The following is a 22,961-nucleotide window of genomic DNA, read 5'->3' as shown; positions in this document are numbered from 1 at the left end:
CTGTATTTTCCCAATGCAGAATTTCCTGGAATTTTTGTTCTCTAGCTCTCATAACTCTAATGAACAATCTGCTTTTAAATGTCATAGATTCTAATCCTCTATTATTATCAAAATGGGCAGAAGAGAAATTTTCATTTAGAGTTGGCTTGCTGTTTTTAGACTTTAAAAATACATGGCTAGGGACGCCTGTTTGGCTCAGCGGTGGAGTGTCTGCCTTTGGCCCAGGGCATAATCCTGGAGTCCCAGGATCGAGTTCTCCCTAGATGGAGCCCACTTCTCCCTCTGCCTGTGTCTCTGCCTCTCTCCCTCTGTCTCTCATGAATAAATAAATAAAATTAAAAATACATATGGCTGAACCCAATAAGCAAGTCCAACATCAGAAGGTGGCCAGAGAATCAGGAAGTTCAAAGCCAAGGCTCTGAAGAACCAAAAGCTCTAGATACAAATAAGAACAGTGGCTGCCTTTATTTAAAGTACTATGACAAATTTTATTTGTATTTTTTAAGGTAAGCTCTATAACCATTATAGGGCTAGAACTCATGACCCCAAGATCAAGAGTCACATGCTCCACCAACTGAGCCCATCAGGCACCCCAGAACAGTAGCATCTTCCTGTCTTGCTGCAACAACAGATTTTTCTAACAATTCCTATCAAGTACCTACACCCAGAGTCTCAGAATTTCCATCCAAAGTCTGGGTTGAAGGAGAAGAGGAAAATATAAGCACTAGGAATGGGATCTTGTTGACAATGCAGCCAAGTCTATCTAACAACAGTGACTATAATTTCAAAGAATTATTTCTGCTTTTCAGACCAGCACCTGCCTGGTTGGTTTTAGTCTTGCTTGATGATAGCTAAAATGACCACAGTTACAAATCCTGCCCCAAACAAAAATAAAAATATTTAACACTGTACTTAGAAAGGGAGCTCAACCTTAGAGTCTTTAAGGTTTATTTTATAGAGAAGCCATTTCTGACACCAACTCCATATGTGTATAATTAACAAGGTCCCAGATGTCCTGTCTTGCCAATTTCCTATTTGGCTCAGTGAGGAAAAGGAACATTCATTATCCCAAAATGGATATACTTTTAGCAGATGATGAACTCCTCATATCAGTAATTTTTTTTAAAAATCTTGGTAAATTATGTAGGCAGTGAGAGCCTTCTGAAGACCATAAGATTAGGCTTTCATAATTGCTTGTGTAGGAGATAAGAACCTGCATCCATGTAGTGGAAATGGAAAAGAGCTGATGAAAAAAAAATCTAGACAAATGATAAAATGTGGGGACAAATGGAAGGTAACAGGAAAATGACATCTTGGCTTGCAAATCAGACTACCTGGTAGATAATAATTCCACTAAAAGAGATGAGGGGGCACAAACATGTGGGTTTTACAAGCAAGGGAGAATATGTGAACACTGGATTCCAGACATTTGTGGGTATAGCTGGGAGTACAGATAGATCTCATGAGCTTTTCCCTTTTGAGTTTAAGGCAACAATGTGAACATAAGAAGGAGAGTAATCAGAATCTCAGGAGAAAAAGTCAGTATGAGAAAGAGGCTAACTTCAAGTGGTCAGGAAAGGTACTTGTCAAACAATAGGGGATGCAAGGCATTCTGCTCAGAAAATATTCTGGTCACATATTAGGGGGAAAAAAGAAAGACTTCAGGGGCATTGGTTTCTCTTGATGTATCAGATCTTGATGTATTTGTTGTTCTGAACACTAGAAAGAAAGGATCAAGGGACAAAAACCAGTATGTCTTTCAGACTTAATTCTTTCTGAACCCACAGAAGGAGTCAGTGTGAAGAAGTCAGATGGATTTTTCATGCATACAGATGAGAGAGCTGGGGCAACAAAGGAGACAAAGCTGAAAGTCTTTTTAAATTCCAGCAGAAGTATCAACACATAACCCAGAGAACCAAAGAGGGAGCAATGATAGGCAATCCCACTGATTATGAGGCCAGTCAGAGTTAGGAGCATTCATGATCCAGAGCCATAAACTATGATGGATGGACCCTTAGTTTTTCACTGCATCTAACCTGTTACTCCTAAATAATGCTCTGCTTTTTTAAATTTTATTTTGCTAAGGTAAGGGGATAATACTCCAAAACTTTCCTAAAAGCTGACAATATTTTTATACTAAATAAATAAAGGGGGATCCCTGGGTGGCGCAGCGGTTTAGCACCTGCCTTTGACCCAGGGCGCGATCCTGGAGACCCGGGATCGAATCCCACGTCAGGCTCCCAGTGCATGGAGCCTGCTTCTTCCTCTGCCTGTGTCTCTGCCTCTTTCTCTCTCTCTCTCTGTGTGACTATCATAAAAATAAATAAATAAATAAATAAATAAATAAATAAATAAATAAATAAATAAAAAATAAAGGGCAAATATTAAGAAATAAAGTGTTCAAGGAAAGAAGAGGTTAAGAGTAGAAGAGAATATGAAAAGTAGAAGAGGGGACAGGAAAAAAGGAAATACAAAAAAGTGAGGTGAGACAAAGAGAAATAAAAAAAAGTAGATGAGGGCAAAGACCAGATTTTTCTCCCCTGACATCATCCCTGAACTCCCTAGAAAGTAACCCTCTTGGCACCACCAAGGCTGATTAGAAACTAACAAGGGAAATTAAGAAAGAACCTTGAATGAAAAAATTGTGCTTTTGCGGCAGCAGTAATAATCCCTTACTGGCTCTACTCTACTCCATCACACCACTACAGTTAAAACAGAAAAATCCTGGCTTCACTGAAAAAGAGAACCTGAGTGCAGGTTTGGTTACTCAGTCTAAGAAGGACTTGTGAGCTAGCTTGAAGGTGAAAATTAAAAAGCCCTTGGAAAATTAAAAGGCTGGGAAAATTAACTCATTCAAGTATTTATTGGGTGCCTATAAGTACAAGGCTAAACACAGAAGATTCAGAGTACAGAGTTGGTCTGAAAGGAGAGAGAAATGGATACAAATACAAGAAAGTAACTATCATGAGAACAGTATAAATCAAGTGCTATGTGAGTTGAAGGCAAGGTCACTTCCAATTACGGTAAGCAGGGAAAGCTTTATGGCAGAGACAACTTTAAAAGACTGGTAGGTTTTCAACCGGTGAAGTTCAGAGGGGGAGGGGAAATACCTTCTAGAATCTAGATAAAAACAATGGCATGAGTAAAGACCCAACAAGGTTTTTTTTTGTTTTTTTGTTTTTGTTTTTGTTTTTTTTTTTTTAAGAAACATTTTGTAGCTCATCTGGCAGGTGCATAAAAGGATATGGAAGGGAATGCTAGAAAATAAACCTGGGGAGAGTAATCTAATCCGGGGCAAAAACGGGCCCCAAGTATAGTGCAGTCATTCAAACAATACTGAATGAAATACTGAATAATGAAGCTTTCTGGTATGTCCTATTCCTGGATTGAATCCCTGTCTTTAAATCCAGAGTACAGGTAGAACTTCATCAGCCTGAGTAAAAAGGCAAGAGAATTCAAACCATTCTTTTCTATGGCTTAGTTATTTTTTTCCTACTTGAAACCCTAAGTTATCTCAGCTCTCTTAGGCTGCCTTTCAGCAGGTTCCTAGTGGAAACACTCAGGATGCAAATCACAGAAAGTACAAATTCATAAGAAATTCCAGTGACAGAACAAAATTTGGCTCCTCTTAGCACCTGCTGGATACCTAAGAACTGGGACTCAACCAAATTCCCTGTAAGATGGGTAACACAGCCAGTAATGTCAGCTTAAGGTTGTGTATCTTGCTGGAAAGAACTGACTGCCCACTCAAAGCTGTAGAATGAAGCTGGCCTCCCGCCTACCTGGGGCTTCAAGGAAAGTCAAACCATGTCCTCAGTCTCCTGTTCACAAAAATAAACTTCCAGAAGGAAACTTCTTCTAGTCACCCCATTCCTTATCCAAAAGACCAAAGGAGAGGGTTCCCTACACTAGGTGCTGATGGTATCACTTATCCCTGGGAAGGAAAAAAATCAAGAGATACTGCCAAGATTATAATTGGGACTTGGGTTGAAATCTCTCTCTCTCTCTCTTTCTCTCTCTCTCTCTCTCTCTCACACACACACACACACACACACACACACACACACACACACTGTCTTCAAAAAACCCAGCCTAAAAGGATATAACATTCCTTGCAAGTAATGGTCTTTGAGTTTTAAGTAGGGGAGGAGAAAGGAGTGGAATTATATATGCTTGTATGCATGAATATATAGCTTCATAGTTCAGAGGGAGTGTGTTAAAGGGTAAAATCAAGAAAATTATAAGGAATTCAATTTCTTACGTACTCTGCTGCTCTCCCCAGCCCAAATAGGTCCAGTGACCTAAGAAAACCGCAAATGGTAGCAAAAAAGAAGAGTGACAGAGACAATTTTAGTAATAATTCAAAGACTGTTTCCCCATCCCACCAATGATTATACACCTTACCATGCTTGAACCTGCCCTACTTGTATTCCATTAATTTTACATAACATGTAGAGAGCCTTCTGCAAGGCTCTATCTAGCATGAGCCTTCTACCAAGCATGAGACAAACCTACAAAGTACTCTTGTTCTAATTTACTATATAGAGAATAACAAAAAAACTGCTTTTACACTCTTTTTAAAAAAGTTTTCTTTATTTAAGTTACCTCTACACCCAATGTGGGGCCCAAACTCAGGACCCTGAAATCAAGAGTCACACACTCCTCTGGCTGAGCCAGCCAGGCATCCCTGCTTTTACACTCTTAAAACTCCTTCTAGCGTAGGACTCAGAACATTATCGTTTAGGAGCTGATATACTCTTCCCTGTTCAAAATGACAAAAATTCAATCTGTCTTTAAGAAATCCTTCCTGTATCTTTGGTCACCAAACCAAAGAATGAGAATCTCAGACCTGACACAGTGGAAAAGAGAGTGATTCCCTTGTCTAGGAGCAATGATATCTAATTTTGATGCTCTCTACTGAAAATTAAAAGGCCAAAGAATAGCTTTAACATCTAATCTCCCAATATGTAATAAAACACTGTAGCATTCTGCTCAGAATCACTTTTTTCTAACTGCCTATACAATTTAATAAAATCCAATAAATACAGAAGCTTTCAACGACAAGAGAAAATTGAACACTTTCTACTCATTTTTCAAAATAAAAAATTCAGTATTAATTACATTTAAATCCTATTCCATACCCAAAACTGAATTTGAGGCAACTAATGTCACACTCACACACACACACACACGCACACTAAAAATAGGCCTTTATCCCAAGAAACCAGGAGTAATTTAGCTTCATAATTAAGAACATGAGTACTCAAGCCAAACTTAAGTTCTTCTAGCTCTGTCACTACTAGCCATATGGTCTTGAAAAAATTACAGATATTTCTTCAATTGTAATATGAGAATATTATGAGTCTCAGCTACCATAGGATTTTAAGAGAAAATGCACGTAAAGTACTTAGTACAGGTCTCTGGAACAGGGCAAGCAATTGGTATTTTTTTGTTTGTTTTTTTCATGTTGCCATGTTTTTGCTTGCCTTACAGGTTCTTTAAAAATAGGTAACAGGAAGATCCACACACTAATATCTGTTGAGGGATTGTCTATGTCTGGGTTAGAAAGTCCTCAGAGCTCTGAGGGTGCAGTTCCCTTCAAAATTTGCAGTTAAGACTCAAAATTCTGGAAGCACTGAATAATGCCAACATAGGCTGGTTTCATTACCTGAGCCAACTCCCAAACCTGGGGATAAAGGACTACTAATCGGTCATAGTCCATTTAATGTAACTATACACTAAGAGTTTTCTTCCTATACTTACCTTCCTCCTACTACCTCCATCTCTTCCTATCCCTCAGAAAAGATATGTTGACTTACTGTGCCATTTCTTAAATTTTAATAATTTATCTAACTTCCTAGCCATAGAAAAAGAAGGAGTTAAAGAGAAAATTCTCCCAGGCTACAACATAGTTGCCATAACAACTCTGGGAGAGTAATTACTTTGCTTCCTTAAAAAGAAAGAAAAAAGAAAAAAGAAAGAAAGGGAAAGAACCGAACTTTAGAACATGCCTAGCAACCTAGATTGCTCCGGGCAAGTGACAATGCTGCTTCTCACTGAAACTCTGGACCCAAAGAAGCCTCTCATTGCAAGACACTGCCTCATCTTTGAATGCATCACAGCAGTTCCTTATACATAGTAGATGCTCAATAAGTATCTTATAGAACTAAATCAAATGATTTGATTCCACTCCCTAGATCCAATCCCAAGCCATGAAAATAACATGCTCTCTGACCAACCAGTTCCCTATTGTCACTTCAGTGTGGTACCCATTATAAGAGAAAGAACATCAGTTTAATTAAGCAAGTTTCCTTCCTCACTCTAAAAACACACTAAAACATCTCACTAGCCAGAAGGACAATTACTGAGGATAGTTAGATTTTGCTAGGTGTTAAGTACCAATAAAGGGGTTGAAGGATGATGTTCCAGGAAATGTAAATCATACACACAAAAGCACATTCAGTGAACTTGCAAATAGTTCTAGCATATCTGAATAGGACACTGAAGGGTTATGAAAGAACTTAATCAAAGGAAGTCCTAAGTAATGGTTAGAAATTTAGTAATGTTAGGAATTTGATGTTATCTGGAGGTTAATGCAGAGCCATCACAGCTTTTTTTTTTTTTTTAATTCCAGGATAGTTAATATACAGTGTTATATTGGTTTCAGGTTTATAATAAAGTGATTCAATAATTCTATACATTACCCAATGCTCATCATGACATCAAGTACACACTTAATCCCTTTCGCCTACTTCACCCATCCTCCATCCACCACCCCTCTGGTAACATCTGTTTATTCTCTATAGTTAAGAGTTTGTTTTCTGGATTATCTCTTTATTTTTTCTTTGTTAGTTTGCTTCTTAAATTCCACAAATGAATTGGTATAAAGCATGGGAGAAATGAATCAGATTTGTCATTTTAGAGGATCATAGTACAGTGTGGCCACAAGTTTGTAGGATACGTGGACTGGAGACTGGTGTCAGGGAGGCTGATAAGGAAACTACTGTACTCACCTAATGATGGATTGAACTAGGAAAGTGGTAGAGGGAGTAGAATAGATACATTCGTCAGATAAAATCAATAGGATTTAATAAGTAACTCAATGTGGAAGCTGAGGAGAATAAAGCTGAGGAGACTAAAGGAGAATAAACAATTTTAGCTTGAGCTATTAGGTGGATATGACACCATTCATCAAGAAGAGAAATACAAGAGGGGCAGGTTGAAAAAAATTATGAATTTAGTGTAAGATTACTGGCTGTGAGGGGATCCCTGGGTGGCACAGCGGTTTGGCGCCTGCCTTTGGCCCAGGGCACGATCCTGGAGACCCGGGATCGAATCCCACATCAGGCTCCCGGTGCATGGAGCCTGCTTCTCCCTCTGCCTATGTCTCTGCCTCTCTCTCTCTCTCTGTGTGACTTCATAAATAAATAAATAAATAAATAAATAAATAAATAAATAAATAAATAAAATATATATTTAAAAAAAAAAAAAAGATTACTGGCTGTGAGTTATCTATGAGGTATTTCAAATGAGTATATCTGGGAAGACAGCTGGATATATGGTTGTAGACCTAAGGAAAGATATGTGGAGTTGTAAGTTTTCAGAATACAAGCTGCCATGAAGACAGATTTTTCTGCTTTGTACCCTGCTGTGTCCTTACTGCCTAAACAGTGCTTGGCACAATACAGTAACTCAACAAATATTTGTAAATTAATGGATAAAAATTAAAATGTAAATATAAAAAAAACAATGAGGCAGGGGTACCTAGGTGACTCAGTTGGTTAAGCGGCCAACTCTTGATTTCAGCTCAGGGTCATGTTCTCAGGGTCATGTTCTCAGGGTCCTGGGATTGAGCCTTGCATCAGGATCCACATTCAGCAGGGAGTCTTTTTGGGATTCTCTCTCTCCTTCTACATCTGCCCCTCTGCCTCTTTTCTCTCTCCAAAATAAATAAGTCTTTTTAAAAAAATTTTTTAAATGAGGCAGAATGCAGGATAAAGAAAAAGACTGTACAAAGGGGATCAGGGGGAATCTACAGAGTAGCCATATTTAAAAAGCAGACAGATTTTTTTTTTAAAAAGCAAAGAAAGAAAGAAAAGAATAAATGAATGAACCGACAAGACAAAGTGTTGGTGAGGCTGTGGACACACTGGAATTCTCACACATGGTGGGCAAGAATGCAAAGTGGAAGGCCTCTTTGAAAAATAATCTGAGCATTTCTTATTAAGTTAAATATATACCATAAAACCCAGCATTCCCTCTCATATGTATTTACCCAAGGGAGGAGGGGACATGTTACATAAAATCCTATACATGAATGTTCACAGTTGCTTAATTCATAATAAACTGTAAACAAAGATGTCCACCAGCTGAAAAGATAAACAAACCATGGTATATCCATATAATAAAGTGGTATTCAGGAATAAAAAGTAATGAATGGACACACACAGATGAATCTTAGATGCAATATGATTAGTGTAACAAGCCAGACTCAAAAAGCTAAATATAATATGATTCTACTTATATGACTTTCTGGAAAAGGCAATACTACAGGGGCAGAAAACAAATTACAGTTTTCATGGGCAGGAGTGAAAAGGGCTGACTACAAAGGGGTTTAGAAAATTTTTAGAGTTGACAGAACTGCTTTATATCTTAACTATGGTTGTAGTTACAAAACTCTGTTGTCAAAACTCATAGAACTGTATACTAAAGGGGAGAATTATTTATTCTATGTAAATTATACCTTAATAAATCTGACTTAAAAAAAAAAAAAAAAAGGAAGAGTCTATGAAGGAGGCTGGGAAAAAGCCAGAGACGAAGAAAACCATAGTGGTGTGGTCTCTGAATCAGAAAAAAAAAAACAATGTTTCAAGGAAGCAGTGGTTAATAAATGTCAAGTGTTATGGGATAGTCAAAAGTGAAAATGGTGTACTGGATTTAGAAATAAAAAGGTTACTAAAAACATTAATAGCAATTGTAACAAATGAAAGCTGGAGTATAGACTACTTAGAAACAAATGGAAGCACATACAATAGAATAAGGAGAAAGAGATTCCACAATTCACACAGTAAAACACTGAATGTGAGCAAGATGGTAGACGCTGCTTATCAAAGGATGCCAAAAAGAAGCAAGCAGAGAACAGACAATGGCCAAACGTGTTACACACAAAACTCAGTACCTTAAGAGCTTCTTACAAAACCAGCAACATACTCAAATTGGGTATTCACAATTTTGGCCCAGGGCGCGATATCAAATGTGTGTCAAACTGACAATTTTAATGAGCATGCTAATGTTTCCCACCTCCCTAGAGCCTCAAACCTCTTTAGTTCACATATTAACAAGTGAATAACCAATTACACTGCAGCTCAGTGGCATCCGATGCTTAGAGTCAGGCAGTCTAGAAAACTAGAGCCTCCAACTGGCAATGACAGTGTATTTACAATGTTGTGAGTTCTACGCAGATTAGCTTTGCGAAGTGTACCTCAAGCCCAAAACTCCAACACTTAAAACTCCCAACACTTCAAAACCAGAAGCCACAAGACCATTCCAAAAGTCCTCTCTACTTTATCTCCCATGCCCAATCCATCAACAAGCTTAATAGTTAATTCTACTCAAGTCTCCTTCTTCAGTTGACAAAAAAAGACAAAAAAGACAAAAAAAAAAAAAAAAAACATACAAAACAAAACAAAACATCTCCTTCCTCACAGGTTTCACAGTCCTTATCAAGAACCTGTTACCTCATGCCTGAATTATTGCAGATTTTGGCAGGATTTATGACCTTCTAATCTCTGTCCCATTCAATCTACTCAGTGCTTAGTGCAACTAAGCACTAATCTCAGGAACTAATTTTCCTAAATCCAGCTTCTAATCACATTATTACATTAAAATTTTTTTCTTTATTTAAATTCAATTAATTAACATACAATATATTATTGGTTTCAGAAGTAGAGGTCTGTGATTCATCAGTCTTTTTTTTTCTTTTTTAAAGATTTTATTCATTCATGAGAGACTCAGACAGAGAGGCAGAGACATAGACAAAGGGAGAAGCAGGCTCCTCACAGGGAGCCTGACACAGGACTCGCTCCCCGGACCTGGGATCACACCCTGAGCCGAAGGCAGATGCTCAACCACTAAACCACCCAGGTGTCTCCATCAGTCTTATATAACACCCAGTGCATCATTACATCATTACATCACATGCCCTCCTTAATGTCCATCACCCTATTACCCCAGTCCCCCCATCTCCCTCCCTTCCAGAGACCCTCAGTTTGTTTCCTATGATTGAAAGTCTCAGGGATCCCTGGGTGGCGCAGCGGTTTAGCGCCTGCCTTTGGCCCAGGGCGCGATCCTGGAGACCCGGGATCGAATCCCATGTCGGGCTCCCGGTGCATGGAGCCTGCTTCTCCCTCTGCCTATGTCTCTGCCTCTCTCTCTCTCTCACTGTGTGCTTATCATAAATAAATTAAATTAAATTAAAATTAAAAAAAAAAAGAAAGTCTCTTGAGTTTGTCCCCTCTCTGATTTCATCTTGTTTTATTTTTTCCTCTCTTCCCCTATGATCCTGTTTTGTATCTTAAATTTCACCTAAGAGTGAGATCATATAATTAGCTTTCTCTGACTTATTTCACTTAGCATAATATCCTCTAGTTCCATCTATGTTGTCGCAAATGGCAAGATTTCATTTTTTTTATTGCTGAGTTGCATTTCTTTATCCATTCATCTGTTTTAATTTTTTTATTTAAATTCAGTTTGCCAACACATAGAATAACATCCAGTGCTCATCCCATCAAGTGATGTCCATTCATCTGTCAATGGACATTTGGACTCTTGTCATAGTTTGGCTATTGTGGACATTGCTGCTATAAACAGTGGGGTGCAGGTACCCTTTCAGATCACTACATTTGTATCTTTGGGGTAAATACCCAGTAGTGCAATGGCTGGGTCCATCACTACTCTTCTAATAATTTATAACCACTATGCATAAAAGAGTATATTTATCTTCCCGGTTTTCAAAGTCCTCTATAATCTGATACCAAATAAATATCAAATCACACTGCCAACCATTCCCCCAAAACAAAGTCATTATTGGCAAACAGGTATTGTCACAGTTTCTATGCCTGCCACACTTGGGAAATAGAGGAATGAGCCTGATTTCCCCTATTTGAAGCTGGAATGTCCTTCATTTCCATTCCTTGTTGGTATAATGGAAATGGTTTTGAGTTTTGGAACCAGATAAATCTAGGTTCAAAGTCATCACTTACTAGCTGTGTGATCCTAGGCTAGTTAACTTCTCTGCCCTTGTATTCATCATCCATAAAAAATGAAGAGTAATACCACTTACCTCTCAGATTTGCATAAATCTAGAAAATCATGTATGTAGTATTTAAATCCATGTGCTAGACAAATTATAATTACTCAGTAAATGTTCCTTATTCTCCCTTATTTGGCTGGTTACCCATTCTGAAGTTCCTGTTAAGCATTTTTCCATAAACAATGCTCAATGACTCTAGTACAATGTCTCTTAACAAAACAAAAATTATCTGCCCATTTCTTAAAAAGTTAAACACACATCTACCCATATGATCCAGCCATTCCACTTCCAGGTATCTAACCAAGAGAAATGAAAACATAAGATCATGAAAATGTTCATATTATTCATAATAACTAGAAACAATCCAAGAGCCTATCAACAGGTGAATTGATAAATTACAAAAGGCATGAGAAAAGATTTAGAGGTAAAAAAAAAAAAAAAAAAAACCAACACAGAGGTAATGGAAATGTTCTACATCTCGACAGTGGTGGTAGTTTCACTGGTATATACATCTATCAAAACTAATGCAACTGGACCCTTCACATGGGTGTTTTTTTGTGTGTATATATCTCAATAAAGTTGATTTTTAAAAAACACCCACTTTAGAACTTATTTTATTGCTTGCCTTTATCCAATCCATCCATTCCTAGCCTTGGTTGTAAGTTTTTTGAGTGTAAGATTTAAGTTTTATACTTCTTTTATATTCCTCCTAATGCCTGGCACAGAAATCCTATACTAAAGGAGATAATAACTGAATAAAAGCAGGTTCCTCTTAATATTACAAAGCAGGGTCTTTAAATTTTAATAAAAATTACTTGACTGGATGCCTGGCTGGCTCAGGCAATGGAGCGTGCAACTCTTGATCTTGGCGTTGTAGGTTTGAGCCCCACATTCAGTGTAGGAATTACTTGAAAATAACATTAAAAAAAGAAGAAGAAGAAGTGGTGCCTGGGTAGCAGCTCAGTCAGTTGAGTGTTTGATTCAATTTTAGGCCAGGTTATGGATCTAAGGGTCATGAATCGAGCTCTGTCTTAGCTCCACACTGGGCATGGAGCCTACTTGAAATTCTCTCTATCCCTCTTCTTCTGCTCCTCCCCACTCAGGTAGTGCTCTCTCTTCCTAAAACAAAAATAATAAAAATAAATAAAAATAAAAACACACTTTTTTAAAAAATTGAGACTCGTTTATAAAATACAGATATCTAGACCCTAAACCCAGAGATTCTAATTCAAAATGCCTGAAATGGCTTAAGAATCTGTATTTGTTGTTGTTATTGGAATCTGCCTTTTCAGTAAGAGGCTGAGGACTCTCCTGCCAATGATTTTGAATTACAATTTGAAGAATACAGCTATAGAATTTCCTAGATGAAAAACGCTTCTCAGTTAAAAGCATAGCGGTGATCCTGCACCAATGGAAGAAGAGGAGCCAGATGCATTATCCCACTGACTAGTTCAATGTGAGCATACATGTAAAGTGAAAAAATTCTAGCAGGTCTAGGACCCAATTAAAAATGAATCCTCTTAAAATTTTGAGTGGGAAATGTCAGTGAGGGTGACAGAACATGAGAGACTCTTAACTCTGGGAAACAAACAAGGGGTGGTGGAAGGGGAGGTGGGCAGGGGGACAGGGTGACTGGGTGATGGGCACTAAGGGGGACACTTGACAGGATGAGCACTGGGTGTTATGCTATATGTTGGCAAATTGAACTCCAATAAAAAAATATACAAAAATATACCCATGAACAATGGGTAAGTCTTACTGAGCCATTTTGAAATGTTCAACATCCATTCCTTATTTTTAATATAGAAGCTCTACTGAAGTATAAGATGCAGAGTACACAAATCCTAAGTGTATTAGTCAATGAATGAATACAGTGAACACACTCATGTAAACAGAACACATGAAGAAACAGAACAGACCAACACCCAGAAGACCTCTTCCTACTCCCTTTGCAGTCATTCAACTAGCCTTTTTGTTTTTTTTAAAGTAGGTTCCCCCAAAAAAAAGAAAAAGTAAGTTCCATGCAAAGCATGGAGCCCAATGCAGGGCTTGAACTTATAATTGTTAGAATGAGAACTGAGCTGAGATCAAAACTTGGACGCTTAACCCACTGAGCCATCCAGGTGCCCTGCAACTAAGCCTCTGAACCAGCTATTTCCTCTGCACATCACGATCTCCCCAGGAGCCACAGCCCTAATTCCCTCATCTCCAAGTTTTACTCAAAAGTCTTCTTCTCACTGTGGCTTAAACACTAACAGTCCTATTTATAATTACAACTTAATTTCGGTTCTAGCATTCCCAATTGTCTTTTAGTATCTACTCCTTTATTGGTCGCCTCTCTAAATTCCTATATAATTTCCTTATTCATTATATTTACTGTTTCTGTCCATCCAGGATCTTGGTGTCTTTTGCTTCCTGATATATCCCAAGTAGCTAGAACAGAATCAAGAATGTACAAAAAAATATTTGTAAGGTGCCTGGCTGGCTCAGTCAGAAGAGCACTCAACTCTTGATCTTGGGATCATGAGTTTGAGCCCCACAGTAGGTACAGAAATTATTAAAAATAAACTTTAAAAACAATGTTTGTAGAAGGAAAGGATTAAGAGATAGAGGGGAAAAGGGAGGAGGCGAAAGGGGCAGTGTGGCTAGATGTGAGAAAGAGTATCAGCAGTAGAAATAAAAAATAGATACAATCTTTCTAGAATATAATTTGAGGGATGCCTGGGTGGCTCAGCGGTTGAACATCTGCCTTCAGCTCAGGGCACAATCCTGGGGTTCCAGGATTGAGTACCACATTGGGCTCCGTGCATAGAGCCTGCTTCTTCCCCTGCCTATGTCTCTGCCTCTCTATCTCTCACGAATAAATAAAATCTTAATAGATAGATAGACAGACAGACAGATAGATAGATAGATAGATAGATAGATAGATAGATAGATAGATATTACACAATATCTAACAAAACTTAGAATGTGTATATTCCTTAACTCAGTAATTCTACTTAATAGAACTGCACTAATTCAACTAATATTATTGAGCAAAGGTACTGAGAATACTTTTCCTTACTTCTAAAATTTATGGCTTAGAGAAGAAAAATATTAATTGAATAATCATACATACCAAGTACTATGAAGGAAAGGTACATAAAAATACTTAAAGGAATATATAATAAGGAAGGGGAGATCCATTTACACATTTACCAAAAACATATTTGCACAAAGTTGCTCATTATAGCACTGCTTTAGTAGCAAAAATTTGGGGAAAATCCAAATAGCTGCCAACAGGGGAGTTTTAAATTACATATTTCAAATGGAACATATCAAATTTGAATTTCATCAATCTTCATGTGCAACTACCAATTTATAAAAAAAATTTTAAAAGACAGAAGAGTAAATTTCACTATGGGAATATATGGAGTGAAATTCACAATATGGGAAACTATAAAGTCAAAGACATGTAGTTAAATGGCCTCATTGCCTCAATAAAAAACTGTAAGGAAAAATTAAGAGATGGAGGAGGAACCCACATATTTAAAAAAAGAATGATAAGCTATATCAAAAAGATAAAACAGGCAAAAATAAATTCTTTTTTTTTTTAAGATTTATTTATTTATTCATGAGAGACACAGAGAAAGAGAGGCAGAGATATAGGCAGAGAGAGAAGCAGGCTCCTCGCAGGATCCTGGGACATGCCCCAAGCCGGAGGCATGGGAGGCATGCCGGAGGCAGACGCTCAACCACTGAGCCACCCAGGCGTCCCAATAAATTCTAATGTTTAGTGAGGCACACTTGAGTGATAAAACAAAGCAAGGAAGTCATTGTCATAAAGGTTGATAGGGCAGTTACTTTCAGAGAGAAGGAGATTGGAATTGAGATTGGGAAGGGGCATATGAACAGCTTTCTGGGGCACCTGACAAAGGTTATTTTTTGCCTATCTTATATGAATTCATTAAACTAAATGTTTGTTTTATGAACTTGTGTATCTGTGTTACATTCTACCACAGATTTTTTTTAATGTATAAAAAAAACCTGGGTATATCACTATAATTACCACCATCCGATTATTTCATTCCCCTGAAGTCTTCAAATGCTTCTCACAGTCTTTGAGATAAAATATAAATAGCTTGCTACTTTCAAAGGATGCATGATATGAAGACTCTATGCCTTATCTATAACACCGCCCCACAGTTATCTCCCCTGCCCTCAAGCCATCCAGAATTTTCAACATGTTTGTAAATCATGCTTTTTCATGTTAGTGTCCTAGTATCATGAACTCTTGTCTCCTTTATTTGACTGACTCCTACTCATCTTTCAAAACTCAATTTATGCCAGAGGCTTTGGAGGAAGGAAGGATGAATAGGTAGAGTACAGGGAAATTTTAGGGAAGAGAAACTATTCTGTATCATATTAGTGGGTGAAGACATTTGCCAAGACCCACAGAACAACAATACAAAGAGTGAACTATATAACGTGACCTATGGACTTTTGTTGACTTTTAAATTCTTTTCAATTTAAATATCATTTTCTCTGGGAAGCCTTTCCTAACCATCAAGAAATGGGATTAAGTTTTCTTACTCTACTATTCACTTAATCACATGATAGTTAAATTGTTTTTCCTCTCTGACCTAAGCTCACTAAGGTCAAAGACTTTCATCTCTACACCCTCAAGTGCCTTGCATGGTTCTTGGCATGAGGAAGAGGTATCCAATAATTACTTGTAAATAAATAATTCTAACAATTGCTGATTTCAACAGTATTTCTGTTAATCATGTTTTACTAATCAAATCTATTTCTTACCACTCTGAACCAATGAAACCAATAATAAGAAACCATAAGATGACCATGTTTTTATGGGAATAAAAGACTGTTGGATTTATACAACAAATACTGTGTCCAGGTTAGGCACTTAAGTACTATAATCAAATGAAACTTTAAGATTTTATTTTTTATTTTTAAAGTAATCTCTACACCCAATGTGGGGCTCAAACTCACAATTCCAAGATCAATAGTTGCACCGAATGAGCCAGCCAGGCACGTCTCAAACTTAATACATTTATCTGACATTTTTAACATGCGTAATTTTGTGTTGTAGTAATTGAACAGAAATGATAATAAGTTGATGTAATAACTACAATTAGCCACCTCAAATTCTTCCTGGAAAAAGATAGGATAGAAATAAGTGAGTCAGAAGACTACAATTAACATTATTTTCAGCCAAACCATATTGTTAAAATTTCTCTCTTTTCTTTGTTAGTTTGCCAACACCTATAATCATCATCAATATCAACTGCATATATAGATACCACATGTACAGGATAAAACTCATTACCCACTCTTACTGACAGAAGTCTCAGACTCACTGCACTGCCCTATTACTAAAATAAGACTCCCTAAACACTCTGTGGAGTCTATATCCAGTATATTTTCCTGACTCTGAGAGTCCTAGCCCTGGAATAAAGGTTGCAAAACTATGAACTGACTATCCTACTACCCAGGGTAAATGTTCCAGCCAGTTATTGGCCAGGACTGAGGGAGTGGAGTGGGCTATCTTCTGAATCCTCCCTTAATACTTTTCTTTTATCCTATGATGAATATCTTTCTTTTATTTTAAGATTTTACTTATTCATTAGAGACAGAGAGAGAGAGAGAGAGGCAGAGACACAAGCAGAGGGAGAAGCAGGCTCCTCACAGGGAGCCTGATGAAGGACTCGATCCTGGACCCTGGGGTCACGCCCTGAGCCAAAGACAGATGCTCAACCAGGTATCCCTGAATATCTTTCTTTTAAATCAATACATTCCAATTAGCTTTTTCAAAAGTCATCTCTAAACTCAGGTCTTCTGGAAAGCCTTCCTAAACAAACTACACGCCATTTGCTTCTTCTTAACCATTTGCTTCTTCTTCCTCAGCCACCTCAACACTTCCCTCTCTACTTCCAAGGTATTACTATTGAAAATAAGTTGAAAGGAATTGTCCAGAATTAAAATATAAGCAGAAAAACAGGTTGATAAACCAGAGAAGGGGGCATCCCTGGGTGGCTCAGAGGTTTAGCACCTGCCTTTGGCCTAGGGCATGATCCTGGAGTCCCGGGATCGAGTCCCATGTCAGGTTCCCTGCATGGAGTCTGCTTCTCCCTCTGCCTGTGTCTTTGCCTCTCGCTCTCTGTGTCTCTTATGAATAAATAAATAAAATCTTTAAAAAAAAAAAAAAGAGAGAGAGAAGGAAGTCTGAACAGCACACCAACAAAGAGTAAGGCCTACTTATCAAGAGTCAAAACAGAAAGAAAATAAAAGGACCAGGATAGCAGATAGGGAAAGACATGTTAAGCAGGGAGGAGATTCTGAGTGAATCACGGAACAAGAACTATCACTTATGGCTGTTTTCATTAAGCTTTCTGCAATATGATTTGTAGGAAGGCTGGCTATACCTCAAAGCCAAGAGAAGAGAAAACAGTCCCATGCTTTGCTAGTAAGGGCAAAAACAGTATAGCCTTTATAGAAGATAGTTTTGTAAAATCTTCCAAAATGTTAAATGCATTGTTAAATGTACAATGCTATGACCCAGTAATTCCACTACTGGCCATCATCCATATGTGCACATGTAAGAAATTATACATGTAAAATACATCAACTTGAGCAATGTAATAGCCAATACTGAAACCAACTTAAATGTCCATTAATAGCAATTCTAATCCTTAGTATGTACCCCAAGGAACCAAAAAAACAGATATTCAAAACAAATATTTGTAATAGTCATTCATAGCAGCACTACTCATAATAGCCAAAAGCTAGATATAACCCAAATATCCATCAACTGATGAATGAATAAACAACATGTGGTATTCCCATGCAATGGAATATTATTCAGCCTAAAAAGAAAGGATATCTTAATTAAGAAAAAAGGAAACAAAAAGACTCTTAAATAAAGAGAACAAATTAGTGGCTACCAGAGGAGAGGTGGGTGGGGGAGGGAATGCACAGGATATGTGAAATAAGTGAAGGAAATTAAAAGCACACTTATTGTGATGAGCACTGAGTAATACATAGAATTACTGAATCACTATTTTGTACACCTGAAACTAACATAATTAGTATTATGTTAATTATACTAGAATAAAAAAAAATTTTTAATATGGAACACTTCATGAATTCATGGGTCATCCTTGTACAGGAGCTAGGTTTCCTGGAATCAAGTTTTAAAATAGGGTTGCCTAGGTGGCTCAGCTGGCTAAGTATCTGCCTCAGGACATGATCCTTGCTCAGGAGGGAGCCTGCTTCTCCCTCTGCCTCTCCCTGTCCCTCTTCTTCTGCCGCTGCCCGTGCTCTCTCCCTCTCTCTCTCTGGCTCACAGTCTCCTGAATAAATAAATAAAATCTTAAATAGTTTTAAAATAAATAAAAATATAAAACAAACTAAACAAAAAAAGGAAGGATATTTTGATACATGCTACGACATAGATAAACCTTGAAAGCATTATGCTAACTGAAGAAGGCAGTCATAAAAGGTCACATATTATATGGTTCCATTTATATGAAATATCTAAAATACGTAAACTGTAAAGCCAGAAAGTAGATTAGTGGTTGCCAGGAGCTGGGGGTGGGGGAAGAATGGGGAATGACTGTTTAATAAATGCAGAGTCTCGGGACACCTGGGTAACTCAGCAGTTGAGCGCCTGTCTTTGGCTCAGGTCATGATCCCAGGGTTCTGAGATCGAGTCCTGCATCAGGCTCCCTGCAGGGAGCCTGCTTCTCCCCCTGCCTATGTCTCTGCCTCTCTCTGTCTCTTGAATAAATAAATAAAATGTTTAAAAAAAAAAAAATAACAAACAGGGCAGCCCTGGTGGCGCAGCAGTTTAGCGCCGCCTGCAGCCCAGGGCATGATCCTGGAGACCCGGGATTGAGTCCCACGTCAGGCTCTCTGTATGGTGCCTGCTTCTCCCTCTGTCTGTGTCTCTGCCTCTCTCTCTCTATCTCTCTCTCTCTCTCCCTCTCTCTCTCTGTCTCTATGAATAAATAAAATCTTTAAAAAACAAAAACAAATAAATGCAGAGTCTCCTTTAGCAGTGATGAAATATCTTGGAATTACATAGAGATGATGATTACACAGCACTGTGAACGTACTAAGCATCACTGAATTATATACTCTAAAATTAATGTAAAATTTTATGTAAATTAATTTCATCTCGATCTTTAAAATGCCTATTAATAGAGACTGGTTCCCTACATGTAGTATATCTTAAATATATTAAGTGAAAAAAATCAAGGCATGTTAACACTGTGCAAAGCATACTACCATTTGTGAAGGGGTCTTTAGATTATGTTTGTGAATGCATAAACTCATTCTAGAGAAATCCACAATAAATGGCAATAGTAGCTGCTTCAAGGCAGAAACTGATGGCTAAAGGACAGGGTAGAGAAAAAAAAGTATTGTTTTTCATACCATACACTGTGGGTTCCTTTAAAAAATAATAATAAAGGAGCAAGGAGGGGGTCCGAGGTTCAAGGTAACCAAGAATCAGCTATCTAGGGAACACCAACATGATTAGGATACGTTAATGCAAGAGCCAGAATAGGAGAAATAAAAGTGATAAACATTGGAAGAAAGATGGCAAAAAAAGAATATAAGCTCCAGATCTCTGCCTTCTGGGATTTTAGAAATGAGAAGGGGGAAAATAAAGGAAATTGATGAGGTAGGAGAATCTGCAGGAAAGAGGCCAAGTGGTCAAGCACTCCTTTTTCCTGAAGGGCTTGTGGTTCTAGATAAATAAGTTGAAGCAATTAGTGACAGAACACTTGCTCTTTTGCTTCCATTGCTCACAATAGGCTGTCGGTCATAAGCCACAAAATTTTAAGTGGCTTCAATTCTGTCACAAATTAAAAAGGATAGAGGGTAATAGGTGACAAGAAGGACACTGGGTTCCTAAAGTAAGAAAGGGTTCCCCCTGCCCCCACCAAAAAAAAGGAAGGAAGGAAGGGAGGGAGGGAGGGAAAGATATATATATATATATATATATATATAGAGAGAGAGAGAGAGAGAGAGAGAGAGAGAGCGAGCTCCCCCAAAGGAGGGAATCTGCCAAATTGGGCCAGCCCTGTATATCTTCACTCTTTGAGGAAGATGATGTACAAAAGAAGGATTCATTTCCTTCTGCAGAGTAGCAAGTATAACTTTGGTATCACTCTATTCTCTCCAAGCCAATATGGTTGGCATATAATTTGGCATCTTTTTAATCCTCTCTCCATACTTTACATTTATTCTACTATGAATAATCATTCCTTTCAATCAACACATTCAATTAGCTCCTTAAATATCATCTCTAAATTCATCTCTCTGGAAAGACTTCTTGAAACTTTATGCTATTCTTAACTATTTGCTTATTCCTCTGCCACCTGAGCACTTTCCTCTATTTCTAGATTTCTGCTATGCACCTGAAGATCATCACATAAATAATATACTCAAGTTGCTGCATTTGTGTATCTGTCCTCCTCTGACCTATATATATGTTATGAGCTAAATCTTCTGATTCTTTCTCCATTCTCCTGCCCTTCTTCCTTGAACCCCACAAATATATTCTCTGGACTATGTATCTACTCATTAAAAACACGAATACTCCATGAAAATAAATATAGAAGCCTTTGGAGAGGAGAAAAAAAAAAGTGTCATGTATAAACTTATACCCAGAAGCTTTGAGTTGCTTCTCTGTAATGTTTGTCTGGAGTTTCCCAGGAGAAGTTAAGAAAAATATGACAATTCTTTTTCTGTTCGGCATCTGCTACTAAGTCTTTATTTCTACTAGAAATAAACATGAACACTTTAATGCTTATAAACTACCTTATAATACAATTGACAAAGTTTTAGTTATTGCCAATATCACCTATCAGTTGCCGAATTATGAGTCTTAACACCAGCCCTAAGTACAGACTCATCCTAGGAAATCTACACACTCTGAAGCTAGATTTTCAGCTGAAAAGAGTACTCCCTTCCAAAAAATACTATAAATTACACTCTTTTTCAATAATAATTTTTCTTTTTTTCTCTCCAGAAAAGTCTTTCCCAAGACTTTCAGCCACATAGACTGAAGTCTCTCAGAGGCCAACAACCAACCTTCACTCCCTGCTATCCAACACATCAGAGAGTGAGACATAGCTGCATAGATTCCAAAAGAAAAAAAAAAAAAAAACCCAGGGGACTAAGTCCTTGTTCCTGCAATTCACCAGTCTAGTGAAGAAAAAAAATCCTATAAACTAGGAAGGAAAGTCCAAGAAAACATTTACAGTACATTATACTAAATTCTACTAGAAGATAATGATGGTGGTGGGCTCATGGGTATTACCTCCATTCTTCTCCAAAATTTAAATATGCTACAGGTATTCTCTCACATATTCAGATACTGCATAATTAAAATTCAATTTAAAAAAAAGAAAAATTAAGATGTTGGAAGAGTACACACCAAACTATGAAAGCTGTTATCTTGGAGTGGACTGGGGAGAGAGTATCACAGAGAACTATCACTTTTTATATTATACGTTTCTCATTAAAAATTTTTACAGTGAAGAGGATACATATTTTAGGTTTTTAAGTTTAGACTAAAATGGGACTGATTTAGTATGCTGCGGCGGGGGCTGACAATTCTTTGGAACACCCTGCAAAGGAACCACAAAGTTTCCACACTAATTTTGAATTCTAGCATGTTATCTGGACATAAACAGTCAAAATTTCTTAATCCAGCAACAGATGTGTGAAACACATTCTAGCAGGGTGAATGAGGACAGAAGAAACATTCCTATTGTATTCAAGGCCAGGATTTCAGGGAAACATATCTTTGCGATGGGAAGGAACCCAAAAAATAATCTATTTCCTATGGCTTCAAAAAAATTTTAAGGGCAGTCCGGGTGGCTCAGCGGTTTAGCGCCGCCTTCAGCCCAGGGCCTGATCCTGAAGACCCGGAATCAAGTCTCACGTCGGGCTCCCTGCGTGGAGCCTGCTTCTCCCTCTGCCTGTGTCTCTACCTCTCTCTGTCTCTCTCATGAATGAATAAATAAATAAAATCTTTAAAAAAAATTTTTAACATAATAAGAACCCAAAAGGGACACTGATGGAGGAGTAGTCAACTCTGAAATATAAATTAGCTATGAATGTTGTATTATAACAAATGGTTATAATGGTTTGACTTGACTCAAAGGCCAAGTCAAAGGATGGAAAAAATAACAAAAAAAGTATCTCTGATGTATGCACACATATGTTTGGACATGTGTAAAATCTCTCAAATGATTCATAAGAAACTGCTAATGAGGACTACTTCTGGGGAGAAGATCCAAGTAACTGGGTAAAGGAATGGAAGGAAGACCTTTTACTGTATTCCCTTTAACATTTTAAAGTTTGTGTTTTCCTACTTAATAAATGAATTAATTTTAAAACAAAAGGCAAATAATAAAAGTATTTTTATGAAATTATATCCCATGACGTTTTTGTCATCAAAGGGTGTTAACAGTGAAAAGAACATGGACCTTAAGAGTCAAATAGACAGAAGTTTTAACCCCAGTTCACCACTTCCTAGAAACAAGTGATACAAAACAAAATAATGGGTGGGAAGACCTCTGACAATAGGATTCTGAGCTGCTTTCTTCATGATACCATGCAAAGTGGCCACGAAGAT

General features: G+C 37.6%; 1 protein-coding gene across 8 annotated transcripts in view; it reads right to left on the bottom strand.

Moving 5' to 3' along the window:
- Positions 1 to 22,961, bottom strand: part of UNC13B (unc-13 homolog B) — a 232,387-nt gene that overhangs the window by 102,942 nt on the left and 106,484 nt on the right. For 3 of the 8 annotated variants that reach the window (XM_049116229.1, XM_049116234.1, XM_025432436.3), the window contains exon 8: positions 4,266 to 4,301. The exons of the other annotated variants lie outside the window; for them this stretch is intronic. In XM_049116229.1, coding sequence (XP_048972186.1) covers positions 4,266 to 4,301 — 36 coding nt within the window. The remainder of the gene's footprint in view (positions 1 to 4,265; positions 4,302 to 22,961) is intronic. 8 annotated transcript variants of the gene reach the window in all.

This window comes from Canis lupus, chromosome 11 (genome assembly GCF_003254725.2).
Source record: "Canis lupus dingo isolate Sandy chromosome 11, ASM325472v2, whole genome shotgun sequence".
Classification (NCBI taxonomy): Eukaryota; Metazoa; Chordata; class Mammalia; order Carnivora; family Canidae; genus Canis; species Canis lupus.
The sequence above is the reverse complement of the archived record's forward strand: the minus strand, read 5'-3'. Positions and strand labels throughout refer to the sequence as shown.